Genomic DNA, 18,723 nt, shown 5'->3' with positions numbered 1-18,723 from the left:
TACACGACGGTTAATTTTGTTATAGCGAGAAGAAAATTCAGGATGTTTCCTATCCACCAGAAATATATTGATATGAACTAAGGAATCATCAAAGTTACTTTTTCCACAAGGCAACTTGGATCTGTCTGCTGTTGGAGAAGGAGGCGGAGTCAGAGGATACTCAGAATCATCATCTTCTTTTTGCTTCTTACGGGAGGCACAAACTGGTCTTTGGTATAGCTGAAAGACATTAGGTGCTTCTTCCATATGGGAAGGTAGGGAACGTGGCATATCTGGATATTCTATATTGGATACTGAGGGACAAGACTGTGAAAGATACTCCTTGTGTGCTAAGCTGGATGGCTTGGGTGCTCCGCGGGACACCATGAGATTCTTATACATAGAGTCTGGGTTTTTTTCCAGCAGATCTTCCATCAGCAGAGAACGCAAGGCAATCTGAATAGACAAAGTCTGAGGATGATCTTTAGTAAACTCAACATCAAAATCCTGAAACTTAAGGCTGACAAGGCCTTGTGCACCAAGCGTAAGATCGCCACTTAACTGAACCTGGAGTTCTGAGATGTGAAAGTTTGCTTGAATCTGAGTAAAAGATTTTGTTTCCCTGATAGCTAATGACTTGTTTGGAACAGAACTGAAACTAGAATGGCTGAACAAGCCATTTTCCTTCCGTTCACTTGAGAATTCTGCGCCTGTGCTATGAAGTGATGCTGAAGGAGAACTATGACAAGTTGAAGACACAGAAGTGGCTGGAAATTTATTCAAGTCTTCACTGTAAATTAAATTATCCAGAGTCTGTAGGACTTGTTCATACACATGTTTTGCTAACACCACCTACAATGTAGAAAAAAGAAACAAACATTAGAGCTCTCCATAGTAATAAAATCAATACACGTATTCTAAAGCTCATAGCGGAAAGACTCTGGAATTTCAAACCAGAAAAATCTTAGGTTTGTCCACAAGTAAATAATAATCCAGAACAAGGTACAATGCAAAGCTCAAGTAAAACAATTCTTGCATATTAGTTCTGTAAGATAACACGATCTGGAAACATACAGGATAGGATCCTAGAACAGGATACCTCATATTCCTAGGCTAAAAGCATCCACACAGAGTTAGTTACAAGTAATTCACCACACAAACTAGCCTTAATCTACCATACTGAGGTTATATAGCAATATACGGAAGAGTCTACTTGGCCATGATTGTATCTTTAGCTTCAGAAGTTTCAGTTTCCTCTACTTAAAAAAATCTCTGCTCTTGCAGAGATTTTTTTCAAGATAGTGGCATTTTAATTCTTTGTTTCTACTAGAACTGCAAATAGACTTATTTGGACAGTGGCAATTGGACAATGACACATTCATTTTTCCTCCTGTGATAAGTGTTCAGGGTAAGTAAAAGTTGCACTAATTCCTAACAATGTCTAAAATGCCCCAAAACAAGATTCAATTTTGGTCATTGTTACTGTGACTTAAGATTATCTCTTCTAACCACCTGTATAAAGACCTGATTTCTAAACCACCAACACGTTAAACTTGGAGGTATCTGTCTGAAAAGTTCTTGCCCTCTACGTAGGGAAACACTTTTATACTGATAGTGGGAATACTACATTACTATACCTGAAGAGGGTTCACAAATTTCCCTTCAATCTTCATAATGCTTGATATTTCAAAGTCTTCGTTACTCAAAGGAAAAGTTAAATCCAAATCTCTCTCTAGAGGTATCTTTTCCAATTTAAACTGGATGGTAGTGTTATTGAGAATGTGGAAAGCTGTTAGGAGGAAATGAAATGAAAATACTGTAATAGATGACCCTATTATCCTTACAAGACTGTAGAGCAGAGGTAACATAGTAGCTATTTAACTTGCTCAGAATCTCTTAGAAATGCTAAAATATGTATATATGGATGTGTTTTGTTAAATTTCTGCATGAAAGTCACTATTCAGTTTTTGCTTAGGAGATTAAAAATGAATATAAATAAAATAACTTCTCCATGGGAAGTAAAATTGAATATATTTCAGGAGGATGAGTGAGACAGAATATACAATCAGACCTACGGTCAATGCACATTTTTAGTACCATCTACTACTCATATTAAAATAATTAAGAGTCCTCTGATTAACATACCATGGCCTTTATGTAACGATTCAAAGAAGTCATGCCGAGTAAAATGGGATTCTTCCTGGCTATTAATACTGGCAGGACCCGAAGAAGAATGAAGCCCATGAGGTATTTCACTTGCAGGCTCCTTCTTGCTCGTAAACTGACTGCTATTTAAAGAATACATTTTAATATCTTTAATTTCAACTTGCAGTCTATCACTTGTAGATTCATCTTCTCCTGGTACAAAATTCTGAATAGATATTTGTCCTAGGTGACCTACAAGCAGTTCAGAGCTTCCAGGCTTTCGAGGTATGGAGACAATCGGTGATTCAATGTTTACATTTAATATAAGCTTAATAGTATCAGTTTTGAGAGGCTGTGATGCAAATGCATCGCCTTCGTTATCTTCTAAATTGCCAACATCTCTGGATCGTGGTGTGGTATCAAACAAAGAAACCATTTCGCTGTATTCAGCAGTTTTAGTTGCCAGGACTGTAGTAACTTTGGAAGCTGCACTTTTCAGCATGCTGCGGAAATTCTCTTCCAATTCATCCATTGACAGAGTTAGTTCTTTCAAAAATTTAGCCGAGTGGTTGTAGTGTAAGGAGGCCATTTTGAGGTTGAGAGAACATTCCTCTTTTGACTTTTCTGTGAACGTGAAACTTAAAGCATCTGGAAGGCTATTTCCATCATCAAGCCTAAAGAATAAAGATTCAAAGTAATCCACATCACCAATGAGATTTTCATACCTCCCTGTATTCCCTATGCTGACAACATACTGGTTGTTAACACTGTCTTGTGTCAGGTCCATCAGGTGAAGGCATCCAAGGGAGCCGTTTACATCAAATTTACTACACATGGAGACATTGACTTTGGTGCCACCAATACTCGCTGTTGCAATTTTTCTGCCATATTTTTCTCCATTTGTCATGCCCACTGTCCTGAGGAGAAGTATATTTAACCAGTGAATATCAACTGCTACCTCTGTATTCTGTACGTAAGTAGACTGGAAGGTTTCCTGTTCCCTCCAATCTCTTTCCAAGTCAGTTATTAAAGGCTGAGGACTAGAATCTTCCTTCTCCTTCGGGAAAGACTTCTGGAGAAACCCAATCAGTTCAACAATAGTCTCTGGATTAAGGATGATATCCAGGTTGTTCACCTGTACAGAGATCACCTGCAGACTGCTATCCAAATTCATGGATGGGCATTCAGCACTCACAAACTGATACTCTAATTTTATCAAGGACTCTTGATCTTTTCCATTGTTACCAGACGAAGTATTCGAAGCTGCAGTGCATCTTTCTGCCAAACTAGCTACATCAATAGGACGTGCATCATACGGTCCGTAAACTGGGGACTGAGCCCTGCTGTCTCGAAGACTTCCTGTTGGAACATCAAAACTCAGATTCTTATGAGAAGCCATCAGAAGATCAAAATCTGTCCCATACGTTTGCATAGTATCAACCAGTAACAGGCCATGAACAGTCAGGGACACTTCCGCATCATATGGCCTTTTCACAAAATGGGCATTGGTGCCAAAAACCTTGAGCACTGCGATGTATCGCCCATTACTTTCAACACCCAACTGCATACAGTTCACTTTAAATTCAGCCAAAAGCAGCTGGGATTCAACAAGAACTTCCCTGGTGTGTTGCTCCAGCATTACCACACTCTGTGTTAGATTCATTACAGAATCATGCAAACTGCCAAGCTGGTCTTTTTTTTTTCTTGTCTTTCCCTAAATGCAGGGCATCAGCAGACTTCGTTTCAGATGTACTCAGCTGGGTACAACAGTTCTTCAGAGCCTGTATTTTGTCTTCGTTGATATGGATTTTCAAGTCTGGCAGATTGCCAGACAAGACAGCTCCTGGGTATTTTGGGTCAGACGTGTAGATCAATCTGCGCTCCAGCTGCAGGTGAACGTTGAATTTTTCTACCACGTGAGTTGGACCCACATCGCTGTCCTGAACGTGCTTCCAGTTGTCTTTCACTCGGCCCACCATGATCTGAAGGTCCATAAATGACAGCGTGTATCTCTCATACATTTTTTTACTCATTAAGTGTGCTTGTAGCTGCTCTTCACTTATTTCTACTCCAGTAAATTCAGATGTTTTGATGCCACTACTAGTGTTAGATTCTGGCGGTGGAGTATTGGGAGGAGTTGCAAGTGGTGTTTTATATTCCTCATCGCTCAATTCATTGACTTCCGGAGAAACAGTATCTGCACTCCTTTTAGACTCTTCTGTGGATTACAAGAATAGTAGTGAACAAACAAATCAACAAAAGTACTCTCCCTTCTCCTTGGACATTACCCATCATTACCTCATCATCATCCTGTGTGAAACTGTATTTTTTTAAACACAGCCTATGCACGACTGTCCTTGCCCTCTTCCACCGTCACCTTTTTTTAATCTCAACAGGAAATCCACTACACTTCTTTTGCATGCATGCAGATGTCAGTCACAGTGTAGTATAGATCTATTAAAAGTCACTATTGTCTGATTTTTTAAGCCACTTACTACTACTACAAAATTTCCTTTTAATCAAGTTGTTTAAAAGAAAAATCTATTACTCTTCCTATGCAAATCTTTTGATCCCAAACTCCTCAAAACCAACTGAAAGGTAAGAGCTACTTAACTACAATATATTTATGATGAGAAGGTTTTGTCCAATCAACCATACTGTCTAATATTAATTTTCATTTTAGTATCGTAAGGAAAGTATTTTTCCGGTCTACGAATCAGAAACACCGCCAAACCTCTCCTGTACCTTTTTACCCGTTTTGATTTAAGCTCAAGCTACTCTAAACAGCCCAATGCCTCAATTCCACAGGGAAATACCAATCAATCCTGCATAAACAATTTATCTTCCTTTTCTAGTTTGTTCTAAGACAGTATTTACTAAAGAGGAAGATACTAAAACCTTGCAGAGATTAGACAGTGCTAGAAAAGATTAAATGATTCAATGACATCCAGAGTAAAAACAATCACCGGAGACAATTTGGGGCTTGACACCTTGACTTTCCACTGCACCACAAACCAGCTCATCCTACAGCTGTACTTTTTAAAAAGGAAATGAGTACCACAAGATATCTCTTCCAATTTGTTTTGACATATCCTCACACCATACATCTTAGCTACATTTTCAGTAGGTTTAATTCTATTTACAAGGTCTGCTGCACCTTCTTTTTTTTAATTTTTCTGCATTGTTTTCCTAGGGGAAGAGGAAAGAAGCAATCATTTGTGTAAGAAGCAACGACCTTAACTGCTGATAAAACAAAGGACACCAATGTTCCTTTCACTTTTCTTTGGCTGGCTATAGACACATGTGCTAAGCACAGAGATCCATGTGACTCCAATACTGGAGGGCCTTTAGGAGGTGCAAGGTATCACAGGGGGCCTTTAATCTAAAAGTTCATCCCAAAGCCCCAACACAACAAGAAAAAACCCACATCTCCCATCTTATTTTAAAAACTTATCAATCTTAATTGTAAACTTATTGAAAATAGCAGAATTATTATGTGAAACTGCATATCCAGGGGAAATAAGCTTAAAATATCTCTACTTTCTACACAGACGGAAGAGTTTCTGGAAGAAGGTGGAAAGAAAGGGAAAGTTGCAATAATTCTAGATCATACCTTGAGAATTGGTAAGCAATATTCTTCCCAGATCTACAACAACTAACACTGGATCCACAAATTTGAAGTCATCAGGGAAGATCACCTGAGGGGCAGAAATATCAAGGCGCACAATCCAGCTTTTGCTGTTTTCCTGGAAGTGAAGAAAGAAAGAAATAACAGCCCACAAGAAATAGCTTACACACACACATACAAAAAAAGCCGTGTAAAACAAATCGACCTAGTTAGACACTTTTTCACCCAAAGAGCAAACCTTCACAAACTTCAGCCGTACTAGTTGGGCAGCTCGTTAACCCACAGGCTCCCGTCAACCTGCCTGCATACCTAAGAGGAGGCATCTACCTTTTGCATGACACTGGGTCAGATAAACCTCCTCAAGGTTATCCACAAACACAACATGCACTAGACTGTTTTACCAAACACCAAACTATTACTTTTTCCAAACAAATATTTTTTCAGTTCACTGAAAACAATATAAACCAACAACCTTGTATCAATATAGCTAACTCCAAAGCCAGGGATTCATGGTGCTGATACATGTACTAATATTACTTGAGACTGAAGAATGAGCAAAAAAACTAAATAAAGGTGGAACAATTTTTTAACTTAGAAAGTTACATTGGTGTGTGATTTATTTAAAAGATAATGTTTGCCATAACAGAGCTCCAAGGCACACTGGAGCCAGTAAGTTGGCATGAAGTCATCTCAGTAATGGGATCAACAGAAAAATTCTATTCTGCCACTAATCACAACAGCTCTGTACCACAAAAATGGATTGTTTGACAGGAAAAGGAATACTACAATACCACATGTAAAACTCCCCACTTCCTTACAAAGAACACCACAGAAGTGACCAACAAAAACCCTCACTCTTTAGAGCTTCAAGTGCTAAAACATATGACAAAAACACCTACATAAACATTTTGCGGGCAAAAAACTTACAATGAAGTCTCCTACTAGTAAACGATCAATAGTTTGCCTGATTTCAGCTTTTGTCTGCATTTTCAGCTTGTTGTACTGTCTTCTGGCAGCTTCAGCCACTCTTGCCTCTAATTCAGACTGATATCCAAAACCTGCAGAAGAGATACAAAACTGACTAGGTACAACTTTGTTCTATTGAAATCAAGAGGATAAAAAAAGAAAGAGAAAAAAGAAAAGATCTATTTTAAATTTTAGCAATAAAATATAGGGCAGGAAAACACAGCAGTTGAAAGCTGCTGGCTGCACCTACACACTAAGCTGCTTCACAGAAAAAAGGAAGCATCTAAGCACATTCCACTAAAAAAACAACTTCCCAAACCTTATTTTGGGTCTTTATTTGACAGACCTTCAACCTGAGTTAGTGAATTTGAGGCAGACAGAAAGGGTGGTAAGGATGGCAAGAGGAGAAATTCTAACTAAATGTTAAGAAGTTTGTGGAATGTGTAGACAGTCTGTCTTTGGTTGGTTTAAACCTTACCTCTAACATTTATGGAATAGTCATGTCTTGTGAGGAAAGGTAAGTACCACCCACACCTTTATGCTAGGCAACTTAAATCGTGTGGTATTTTCCAAAAGCAACAGAAAAAGAACATTTTAAGAACATTTTCATGTTTGTTATTCTCATCCCTCATCTCCTCGGAAACTGAATTTTAACAACTGCCAAGGCAGTCACTTTATAAAGTTACAGGTTTAAGTATTAGACTCCTAAATCTTGCTGTCCTTGGAAGCTTAGGGAAGCAGTTTGTTCAACATCTACAGACTCAAGAGTATTGCTTAATTTCAACTTCAAGAGATTCTTTGATTAGTGCTTTATATTTCTAAGAATCAAAATAAATTAAAATCACAGACAAGAAAAGATGTAATACCACCAAAAAAACCCCACCCCCCCAAAAAAACACATTAAAGGTTAACCTGAGGTATGAACCCTTCCCTTGTAGAAGAAGTCAGCTACTTTCTTAATGGCTTGTGGGTTGTAAATAATATTTAAAGGTCTTGTACTGACTTCCAGACGCCTCTCAAAATTGCTGTGCACTGGATTTCTTTCATAAAGCATCTCAAATACTGGGGCATCAGGATCTATAACTGAGCAAAACATGAGTTACACAAAGCAGCTGTCAAAAAAACCAAAACACACAAATGGAGAAAAACAAAGAACAAACCCCAAAGAATTAAATGACTTATTTTTAACTGGCACTACTAGGAAAGTAGTATTGGTCTGATAATTCTTCAGTAACAGACAACCACCAAGTAATACGATCAACTTCTATGATCAACAGAATTCAACATGTTTATACAAAAAATTTTTCAGAAGCGGCATCCTAATGTTGAACTCCTAACTGAAGTCCTACTTCTTTTTTCTGTTTTCAAACCAAGACAAAGAGCAAGTACAACTCTCATTGTCTTGAAATACATTTTTTCTTACTCGCTTTCTTTAAACACAACTTGCCTGCAAACTTATGTCTGAACAAAGCTTCTGTGACTTCATCTTTACTACCTGCAAAAAGGATTTGCATGAATTCAAACTCCAGGCACTCAGTTTTGAGATTTCTGGTTTGTGGGAATTATCTCAGGTGCTTGTTATCATCAAACATAAAATGAATTCTTTACCAGCATTCTGATTGGTCACTTCTGAGGAAAAACTCTGGAGTCCAAAGGAAGACATGCAGCCAACCTCTTTTTGCTGATAAGAAGTTAAAAGAAAAACATTGTTTAAATAAAATCAACCAAGCCACTTAATGTAAGCATAAAAGTATTTTCTGTATTATGTCTTATGGTCAATTTGTACGTGAATTTTATGTACAGTCGGAGACTATACATGCTTTTTTTTCCCTGATGTAGTCATCAAGAGAAGGAAGTATGAGTAGACAGTGTTAACTTCTTAGTCACGTAGCAGACAGACTGAAGTCTGAAGTGCAAATTTCAGTCAGTTCTCTACAAATTGCAAAATACAAAAGACAAGGGAAGTTTTAATGCAATTAGATTCAAATTTTGTTTGCTCAGAACAGATATTTGAGATCTCTTTCAGCAATTCATTAGGAATAAAAAAGTTCTGTACTTCTGTTTATAGTGTAACAGTATACAGGTGAAATAAAAGCTCACTTGGACCAAAGAGCTTTATGAAGAAGAACAACCACTGATTAAGCAGCAATGCTGATTGTTCCAAAAATCAAATTTTGTTCAAGAAATTCTCGAATTCAAGAATAACACATCCAACTAAAGTTAAAGTAACAAGCACACAGAGCAAACAACAGAGAGTTCTATGAACGACCCTCGGAAAGGGAGGGGAAAAGCAAGTTCAACAAGTGGAAATTTTTCCACAAGACTTTTCTGTTCTCTTTCTGGATAAGACACAAACAGAGAAAAACATGTGTGGAATTTTGGAATAAAGCTATTTTCATATACACACAATCTACATAATAACTGAAAGAGTTTTTTTTCACCTACAGGATTTGGGAAAACAAGAAGAGGAAATATGGTCCCTTCTGTTGCCAAATCCCTCAGAAAAAGACCACCAAGCTGGACCTTGAGAAGGGAAGAATTTCTGCGAGGAAGGGATTCTGCTAAGATCTTTACACCTGAAACATAACAACATAAAATGCTTTTATTTCTTTCAGCACACAGCATAGGTTTTTATTTAAATTTTGCAGATACCAAGTATCAGCCAACAAACAAAGTCCTTTCAAAGTGCTTATATATATTTATTTCTACTAAAAAAAAATGAAACACAGAAATTTGGACTGCATTACAATGACTGTCAAGCATGTATTTCTGTGGCTGTCTTCCTTTCGCACATAACAGCATCCTAAATCAGATTTCTGTGTTGAAATCATCCAGACATCTGAAGAGAGAAACTTTCGATTTCCGCAAGCTGTTTCATATTTTCATCTTGAACTTTGTTTCAATATAGTAATTGGAAGAATTAAAAACAAAAATCCAAGGAGGTTTGAAGGCAGACAAAGCTCTGGTATATTTTGACAAAGAACAGAAATTGACTTAATACCTGAAAACTCCAGCTGCATGAAAGCTGTCTCCTCAGCATGCGCCACCTTCTTCTCCTTACTCAACAGAGTGAAAGAGCCACCCTGCAACTGTAGGTTTAATTTAGCAAAAACATGATCTCTCTTTGTAAAGGTATTCATGCTAGATGCATCTGCAGCAGCATCAAAAAATTCATCTGCATCTAATGAAAAAAAACAAAAATCAAACCCCCGCATTAAATAAGTCAAGTTTCTGGAAGGCTACAGATGAACAGAAAAAATTCTCTGAATTTGAAAATAAAGATTTCCCCCAGCTCTAGGGAAGAAAAACAAAACCATAAAAATAAAGCAGATATACCTTATTCCTTAACAAAACTGCATATTCCATAGAACCCTTCAGTGAAGGTAATGCAAACATCAATTTAAGACCCAAACAACCCGGTGCTGTTAATGTTATACCCAGTCACAGCAGGGTACCTGACCCCCACCCACCTGAACAGCAAAAGACCCAAAAATATCTCTAATAGATAACGGAAGCAAAGGTATTCTATATATTGCTCTAGAAATAAGCAGGTATGCCAGGTACTGAGATTTTTTAAGACATTATTAAGCTTCAGGGAGGCTCTGCTGCCTAGGTACAGCAGCTGACATGTCATCTTGTGGATGCCCCATCCCTGGATGTCTTCAAGGCCAGGCTGGATGTGGCTCTGAGCAACCTGGTCTAGTGGAAGGTGTCCCTGCCCATGGCAGGGGGGTTGGAACTAGATGATCTTTAAGGTCCCTTCCAACCCAAACCATTCTATGATTCTATGATCTTCTAACAGCAGAGAACCAGCATTGTTTTAGTTCACCTTTACCAGGTATCTAACTACGGTAGCATTAGGAGCCTTAAAAAGAAAAAGAAAACCCTCTGTTTCCACACCTAGTATGTCTTCTGGATTCCACTGTTCCTTTGGGTCTGGCAGCAGCCCTTCGAAAGGTTCACCTTCATATGTTTGCTGAGTATATCCATACCAACCTCCCCAGCCAGGGAACCACGACTGAAGATACTGCAGCATCCCAGTGCTGCTGCCAGGGGCAGACTCGGCTGTAGGGGAACCTCCAGGGCAATCAGGCAATGGCTCTTTAACGCTCTGTTTGAACATGGAAGACATACATATTACTGCTGATAAGTCCCAATAAAGATACAATTCCATGTACTATTCACACAGCACTCTTCACTATACCAGCACTGAGATTTGAAAAGTCAATACGTAGCCTAATAGGAGAGCAGCAGCAAAGAAATAACAAACACATCATCAGTTAAAGGCTGCATCTTCACACATGAAGACATATGGCACTATTTCAACCTTAGTCTAGAAACACTAAACCAAGTAAGAAGTCATCTGACACCATAAAACAGCTCTACACATTAGCAACTGTATTTGAGAGGGAGACAACACTGTAGCGTTACAGAGATTAGTCCATATTTTATGAAGTTTGCTCAGAAAGCCATTTACATGAGGCTCACTCCTGCCATACATTTATTCTGGGAAAATACTCATTATAGGCCTGTTTTCAAGATGAAGAGTATTTGCCCTAAGTCTGGTAAGGAAGAAGAACATCATACAGGTAGACAAAAGTGCAAGTGACCCAACCATAAAATCTGGAGGGACTGAGCACTACTTGCAATATAAGCATTAATGCCACGCTACCGAATCAAAACAAATACATGCTAACACTCTCCAGCAGAACAGAACACAGTAACTCAGAGTAATTCACTTAAAGATTCCAAATATTACGCTGTATGCAGAACATTTCTCACCTCAGCCAGGTCATGAAACTTGTCATGAACTACCTCATATAGTATCTTCAACTCTTCGTAAGTTTGTTCATCCTCAATACGATGCATTTCTGCCTGAAAAGACAAAAAAGGTAAAGGAACTGCACTAGAAGAATCTTGTTCATAAACATGTCAACCATCTCTGCACAGAGCAAGCCAGATTCATAGAAAAAAACTAACATGGCATTAATGATGGTATCCAAGTGCCTAAGCACATGAAAATAAACAGAAATTTTGTGGGCACTGACATTCCCTGTATTACAAATAGTTTATTTACATTGTAAAATACTCCATTTTAACACTTTCCGCAGTGAAAATTCCTTGCCCAACTACATCCTCCTATCACACATCAGAAGCAAGGTTTGCAGCACAAAATTTAAGCCATGGAAAATAACCCAATTTAACAGAATGACTGGCTTAGCCAGGAGCAAAAAAAGCTTCTGACTTGAGTAAAGAAGGTAGAGGAAATGACCTGCATGAATTAGGACAATTCATATTCAGTTACTCAGACATGTTGTCGTCATTGTAGCGATTAAAGTTGTTTGTGGAAGCTTATGATTCACCCAAGTCTAAAAAGTATCATGGAACAAGTCAGCAAAAGGCATTTTTCTAGACCAAAGGCATCGACCTTATTACATTTCACAGTTCTGCTGAAGACAATACACAGTAAACGAAAGTCTCCTCCTTTGCCAGGTACTGTAAAATTTCCAGTACACTGACCTACTCGTACAGTTCCTGTCTAAATGACTCAAGTAAGGATTACATACAACTTAAAAGTATCAACAGAATTGCACCTGTCATTAAGCCAGGTGATTCAGGGTACCCTGCACTGATTTAATGAAAAAGCCCCAACACACCTAGAGATAAAAAGCAGCTGGTTATAGTTTACAGGGTTTTTTCTTTCTGAAGTAGGACACAGGTTCATGATTAGGTGCGCTTTACCTCTAAATTCTTCATCTTAAAATCAACGGAGGAAAACCAAAACCAACAAAGAACCTCCAAACACACTGTCAACACTTTCCCACATCATCCACCCAACCGCCTGGGTGACCTGACACTCTCTGGGTATTTTAATACTCTCAGTGTACAGAGAAGACGAGTTAAGAACGCATGTCACAGATGGACATGAGCCTTCTGTGAGAGTTTCTGGCCAGAGTCAGTTACGGCTCAAAAAAAAGAAGAGACAGCTTTTTGAATAGCAAACCAAAAACACAAGAGCCCTGTCGCACACACACCTCCCACCAGCACAGGTTTCAAGCATTAAAAACTCAGTTGTGGTCAAAAGACAGTCTGTTCGGTGAAAATGGCCTGAAGTAAATCTAAAGATGTTTCTGAACTGGAACAGAGTTTAAATTTGAGAAGATAAAACAAATGAAATTAAGATGATTAATCAGCACCATAGAAAGCTCCAATCTAAATACCTGCTCTGCAGTAGACAGCAGCTCCCCCTTCAACTTGCTATAATACATGTCAGTGTAAGATACTGCATCTTGGGCCCGATGCAATGCGAACTCCCAGGTAGAACGTTGCCTCTGCTCCCTGATCTCCGAAAGATTAGCATTCAAAGCAAAGATCCACCATTCTCGGCAGCTGAAACATTTATAATTCACTGCATTACCAACATTTCAAGTAAAAGTGGTGAAAGGTTCAGTGAAAAAACAGAAGGGAACTGGTCAGCAAAAGCATCAGTATTAGACACAGCACATAAAGGGTGGTTCCAAACATCGTGTAGAAGTGATTCTACAGCAAAGTGAGGGTGGTTCCAAACATCGTGTAGAATCACACCCAGCAAAGTCCCCACCACCGTGGTGGGATTTAGTATAGCTGTTATGTATCAGGCATAGACAACCAAAGAGTTACACGGACTCTAGTTTGAACTGACACCGTCTTTCTTATTTATCATTAAAAGAAACTTAATAGCAGCTCTTTCCACAAAGAAAATGTCAGACCACCGCAGTGTGTGCAAGGGAGTAGAACCTCCAACTTAGCGTCCGTTCTTGCAAGCTGGGAAACAAGGATTTAAAGCCTTAGGTAAGAATAATTTTATTTTAAGTTTGAATTACACCTGAATATTTAAAACTGATTTATGAGGTAGGGGCACAAAACATGAAAACTGAAGCTCTAAGGTATGTTTATTATCTACTGGTTTATATTTATCTTCATTCTAGTCTCCCTGCTATAGTTTTTAATACCCTATTAACACCACCACATCTGTAGATATACTTACTTCTCTGTTACTGTAACCTTTGGTCTCCACTTCCTGAATTTAAGCTGGCGTTCCTTTCTAGCCAGTTCCTTTAAAAATCCCATGATCTGCTGATACTGCGTCTTTTGTAAAAGAACACACGGATCAATTAGTTAATACTGGAGTGCTTTCCACATCAAAGGAGAGGAAAAAACAAAACAAACAAAAAGCCAACGACAGGCTGCATCAACGGCCTGCATATGGCTTCAGAATTAAGATTAATGTTAATCATAATTTGCTTCTCTAGTGTCCTCTATCTTCTCCCAGTAGCTACTAGTTAACGTGTGACATTCTGTTTGTAAAAACACACAGAATGAAATCCCCTTCCCTGCCAGATTGTCAACCTAACATCAGCTGCTACTGTACATTCTACAAACTAAAAAACCCATATGCATCCCCCCTATTACTACAATGAACAAACAAGAATATAATCTTTTGGCAACAATCAGTTTCAGTAAAATAATAATTTGGAATCCCTGGGTTTAAAACAACTTCTTTAGTATAACTCTTCCAGTTGCCTGTAAAACTCACTCTTTGGAAGTACTGATTTTATGGTACAATAATTGGTATTTAAGGTGTTGCAACCAGTAGTGCGGTTTCGTGACCCCTGCAGGTATTTCACTGTTTGTATCAGCAACTGTTTTTGTCATTTTGCCAGCAGAATCTTCTGAAGTGCTGACATACAAACAACAGTTGCAGCAAGCGGGAAGGAAAAAATACACTATGTCAAACGACCAATTGGAATTTGAGTACCCTGTGAATACCAAAACATAAAGGAATTCTTCTTTAATCAGCCTTGTCAGAAAGTGACCCCAGAGCAGTGCACAATACAGCCCACAGATCGCGGAGCCATCGTGAAGGCTAACTAGTTTAGACACCCAAGGCAGTTTAACAGGTAACAGCACAGAGTTGACAATGGCCTCATGTACCCCGCTTCTCAACAGCCTCTGTTTCACACACCCAGAGTTAAATGAGGACCATTGGTCTGTACCTGCGAGAGCTTCAAGGGTATAGTCTCAAGCTGAATGTCACACTCAAGCCGCGGAGTCTGGCGTGACCTTAAAGGCTCCTTACAACAATTCCTCTTGAGAAGAGCCGAAGTGCACACAGGTTCCATGATGTAATTATGATCACGACTTTCCATACTTCTATCCATTGCTTCCTGTGGGTTACAAGCAAATTTATTCTATAAGAAACAAGTGTACAATACTTACTATAGGATGCACGCATACCCTACTATTACAGAACGAAACCATAAACATTTGTTGCTCTTAGAACAATTTAATCTGGTGCTTTTAAGTCAGTTAGGTCTACAGTATAGAAAAGAGACTAACAACAATGATGACAATCTCTCTTTCATATGTAAATCTCCCTTGTACCTGTAGCTGACCAGGAGGCAGGTCACCCAATAAAGTGCAGTTGGTATCCCAATAAACACTGAAGTCAGCAACGTCCAACTGTTTTTTCCGCATCAGCTTCTCCACCTGAAGTAGACGAAGTGGAGTAAAGTCAAGATTACACACCACGTGCCATGTAGTTTTTAGTTCTACATACTCAATAAACAAACACGAAATGCCTAGAATTAATTTACTACAATAACAAGAAGACTATTAAAATGCCACCCTTTTCACTAAATATTTGCCAGCACCCATGAAATACAGCATCACACCTTAGCTGCCACGAGTTCTCCTAAAAGAAGTTATACTTACTGGTTCAAATAGTGCGTTTTGCATGGATACGGTTTTGATGCATATGCCAAATGCAAAGGGCTGCAAGGGGTTTGTGACACCATCTTCAAACCTCAAGTGGACATCCTGAATTTTTAACTAGACAGAAAAAAAACCACATTACTAGAGACAAGTGTTTACATCATCAAGTGGACAGCAGTACTACTCATTTATACTGAAGGATTTAATATTTCATTTTTGCAATTCCCCAACAAATTTCTGGTAGTTATTCAGACCTCATAAAAATCAAAGACTCAGTTTGTTTACTGTACTAGAAACATCAGCACGGGCCAGAATTACAAACAACAAGACAAAATGACCCAAACTGATTTTACACTGATAAAACCTTTGAGAGCGCCAAGTTACTGTGGTTTCTCAGAGACCGTAGATTCCAGGACTGAGCAAAGTACAGATACTCTCACCTTGAGCTCCTGCACCAAATACATCCTTCTGAAACGTAACAGGAAAAGCAAGTACCCTGAGGTATCTTGCTTCTAAATTTGGTTGAAATGCAACCAAATAACACAGTCAGTCTACCTGCACATACAGAAAAAGGATAGTCCTTCCAAACAGAAAAAGCAACAAAGTGTAACAGCTGCACTTTTAAGTCATTTTGAAACTCAGGAGACAGATGGCAGATTTTATTAATAGTAGAGAAGGAATAATTAAAGAACTTGAGAGGTAACACGCAGTTCAAATAATCAAAATCACAGAGCAGCAGAAACTCTAAGATTTGTTTCTTTGTAAATATTCTTTTTATCAAAAAGGTTAAAAAGATTTTTCATTTAAAAATCAGTATTTTGGTGGATTTATAACTAAAAAAAATAAAATGTGAGCAAAACCCATCAGATTTCATGCAAATTCATTATCCACCTACTGTTACAAACCAAAAAAAAAGCTGTTTCCCCCTTGATAGAAGCAGGATGGAGGGTTTTTCCTTTCAAAATTCTCCATGAGGACTAGTTTAAGACTAAGGTCTGCGAGGTTCAGTCTGAAGAGGGACTGTCCTCTCCCAAACATCGACCTTTGATTGACATACTTCTTCTCTGAGGACCACACAACATGAAGCACAGTGGGCACACGTAATTCTTAGCAAGTGGGAAAAGTTCTACAATGCAAAGGCTTACTTCGATGTTTTCTACAATTCTTGTGACTACAGACGCCGTAACTGAGTACCAGTAAGATTCCCCTTTCTGTTGGCGTTCTTTCTGAAAGAGAAAGTAGGGAGAAGCATTAGCAAGCTGTAACAACTGGTCAGGAAACAATACACCTTGTTAGACTGAAATGAGTGTGAACAGGGAGAAAGGGAAAAAAGGAAAGATTTCGGTATCTCCAGCATATGTGGGACACATGACGTGAGAGGGGTGGGGTGGGGCAGAAATTGCACTCTGTTCGCAGGTATGAAGCGAATTCTAACCTAGTTTCCTATGCATTTGCTCTCCTACTTGCTAGGAGACGTAAATGCAATCCGTCTACCACTGTGTTTCTTCACCATGAAAGACAAGGATGACTCACTTTCCATTTTTCTTCAAGTGCTAGAAGAAGGGCTTTCTTGTGTTCTCTTTCTTGCAACTTCTCCCTTTCCTCATCAAAATCTTCTTTTTTTTCTGGTGCACCAATTAAGTGTAGTTTTGAGACACATATCACCCACGGATCCACATGTGGGCGATAAAAGGGTATCTGTAGTGTTATTTTGCCAATGAAACCTAGACATACAAAAGAGATGCTCTCAGATGCCTTTATCACCCTTGGAAAGCCTGGAAGATAAAGCAGGGTAAAAAACAAACAAGCCAAAATAGAACTGGATTACCTGCAAAGCAGGTTACCTCATCTGCTCAAGCTTCTGACTCACAGGTAAAGGTTCTTCTAAAACATGCAATACTTCCTGTTTATAAACACTTGTCCTGCACACACAAGCAAAGTACAAACCTGCCTTCACTTCGAAAGGCAATTCCAGTTCCTTCAAGGCATCCTTCTTTAGTGGCAAGTTTTCCAATTCAACAGCACCTACACAAAGCAGGCAAAAAAAAAAAAAAGACAAGCCTGTTAAACAAAATTAACCAACACTAACTTGAACATTATAAACCTAAATGAGTAGCATCATGTTTTAAAGAAAAAAAAATCAAGTAGGATTTCATGAGAACGGCCAACCTACCACTTCAAGTTGTGTTAGCACTGCAATGGTTATTTAATACACTTGCTAATTTGCCAATGCCATGTGCTCAAACTATTTGATGAGGTCACCTAGAAGCAATCTGCTGCAAGGTTTTAGATCTAAACCTTATTGTAACCAAGGAAAAAGCTTCTGCTCTTTGTCTCTTCAAAAGAGATGCTTCAAGTATTTTCTCAGTATTTCAAAAAGCACCCACAGAAGAGCTTTGAAGTCTTCTAAAATTTTTTAAAAATGAGATAACAGCAGCAAAAGTAAATTAGAAAGCACTGATTTGAGGACTCTGTAAAAGTACAGGAACATAACATGACGTGACACAAACCAGAAGTCCTCATTACCAGGAGTTGACTACTAGCACCAAAACATAAGTAGTAAAGACCACAGAATGCTTCCTGCCACAGCCCCTTAACAGGAATGTTACCCAACAGTATTAAGAAAAATGACGCTCGAACTTGATATATAAATTACACACGCTGATAAGATATGCTAAGCACACTTCAAAAACTTTCATAATTTGGTCTAACAGTGTTGATAAAAAGCAACAAAGACAGGAACACAAGAAAATTTACTGTTCATTGCAAAGTGCAGCACAGAACTCTGTATTAAGGGGTTTATATAAATATTTAAATACAATAGTAAATCATTGTTTCTATTCCACATTACAGTTATTACAAAAACATAACACTTCTTTTCCTTAATCACAGTAAATCACATGAAAGCACTACAGAAAATACCACACAGCCTCACCCTTCAGAAGAGCAACTGAAAGTTGGTCTGTGTTCAGGTTATTGACATATTTGCCCAAATAGGTGTTGAGGACCCAGGCTACCAATCCTTCCAACATGACTGTCCTAGAAGAGGGCAACTAAGGTTCTTCTGTCATTTTCTGGATTTCTGTTCCATAATTACAGTCTCTCTCTGAAAGCAAAAACATGAAGGAAATGATTGTCTGAAACACACACTCAGAGCTGACATATTGCTATCACTGTAATTTTTACTGTAATCCATCTAAAAAGCAGTAAAAACAATAAGCTTCCTTAAAAAAATCCTTTATGCTATACCC

The 18,723-nt window shown here is 38.5% G+C and overlaps 1 protein-coding gene across 1 annotated transcript in view; it reads right to left on the bottom strand.

Moving 5' to 3' along the window:
- Positions 1–18,504, bottom strand: part of LOC104510053 (vacuolar protein sorting-associated protein 13D-like) — a gene marked incomplete at its 3' end in the record, with an annotated part of 79,040 nt that extends 60,536 nt beyond the window's left edge. The window contains 21 exon segments of the mRNA XM_010152186.1: positions 1–831; positions 1,617–1,768; positions 2,125–3,827; positions 3,829–4,342; positions 5,738–5,870; positions 6,680–6,810; positions 7,631–7,801; positions 8,327–8,399; positions 9,164–9,294; positions 9,720–9,899; positions 10,619–10,829; positions 11,501–11,593; positions 12,940–13,108; positions 13,746–13,846; positions 14,755–14,925; positions 15,143–15,247; positions 15,473–15,589; positions 16,618–16,698; positions 17,006–17,196; positions 17,420–17,497; positions 18,408–18,504. Coding sequence (XP_010150488.1) covers positions 1–831; positions 1,617–1,768; positions 2,125–3,827; positions 3,829–4,342; positions 5,738–5,870; positions 6,680–6,810; positions 7,631–7,801; positions 8,327–8,399; positions 9,164–9,294; positions 9,720–9,899; positions 10,619–10,829; positions 11,501–11,593; positions 12,940–13,108; positions 13,746–13,846; positions 14,755–14,925; positions 15,143–15,247; positions 15,473–15,589; positions 16,618–16,698; positions 17,006–17,196; positions 17,420–17,497; positions 18,408–18,504 — 5,433 coding nt within the window.
- Positions 18,505–18,723: the final 219 nt, after the last annotated feature.

This window comes from Eurypyga helias, unplaced genomic scaffold (genome assembly GCF_000690775.1).
Source record: "Eurypyga helias isolate BGI_N326 unplaced genomic scaffold, ASM69077v1 scaffold6165, whole genome shotgun sequence".
Lineage (NCBI taxonomy): Eukaryota > Metazoa > Chordata > Aves > Eurypygiformes > Eurypygidae > Eurypyga > Eurypyga helias.
The sequence above is the reverse complement of the archived record's forward strand: the minus strand, read 5'-3'. Positions and strand labels throughout refer to the sequence as shown.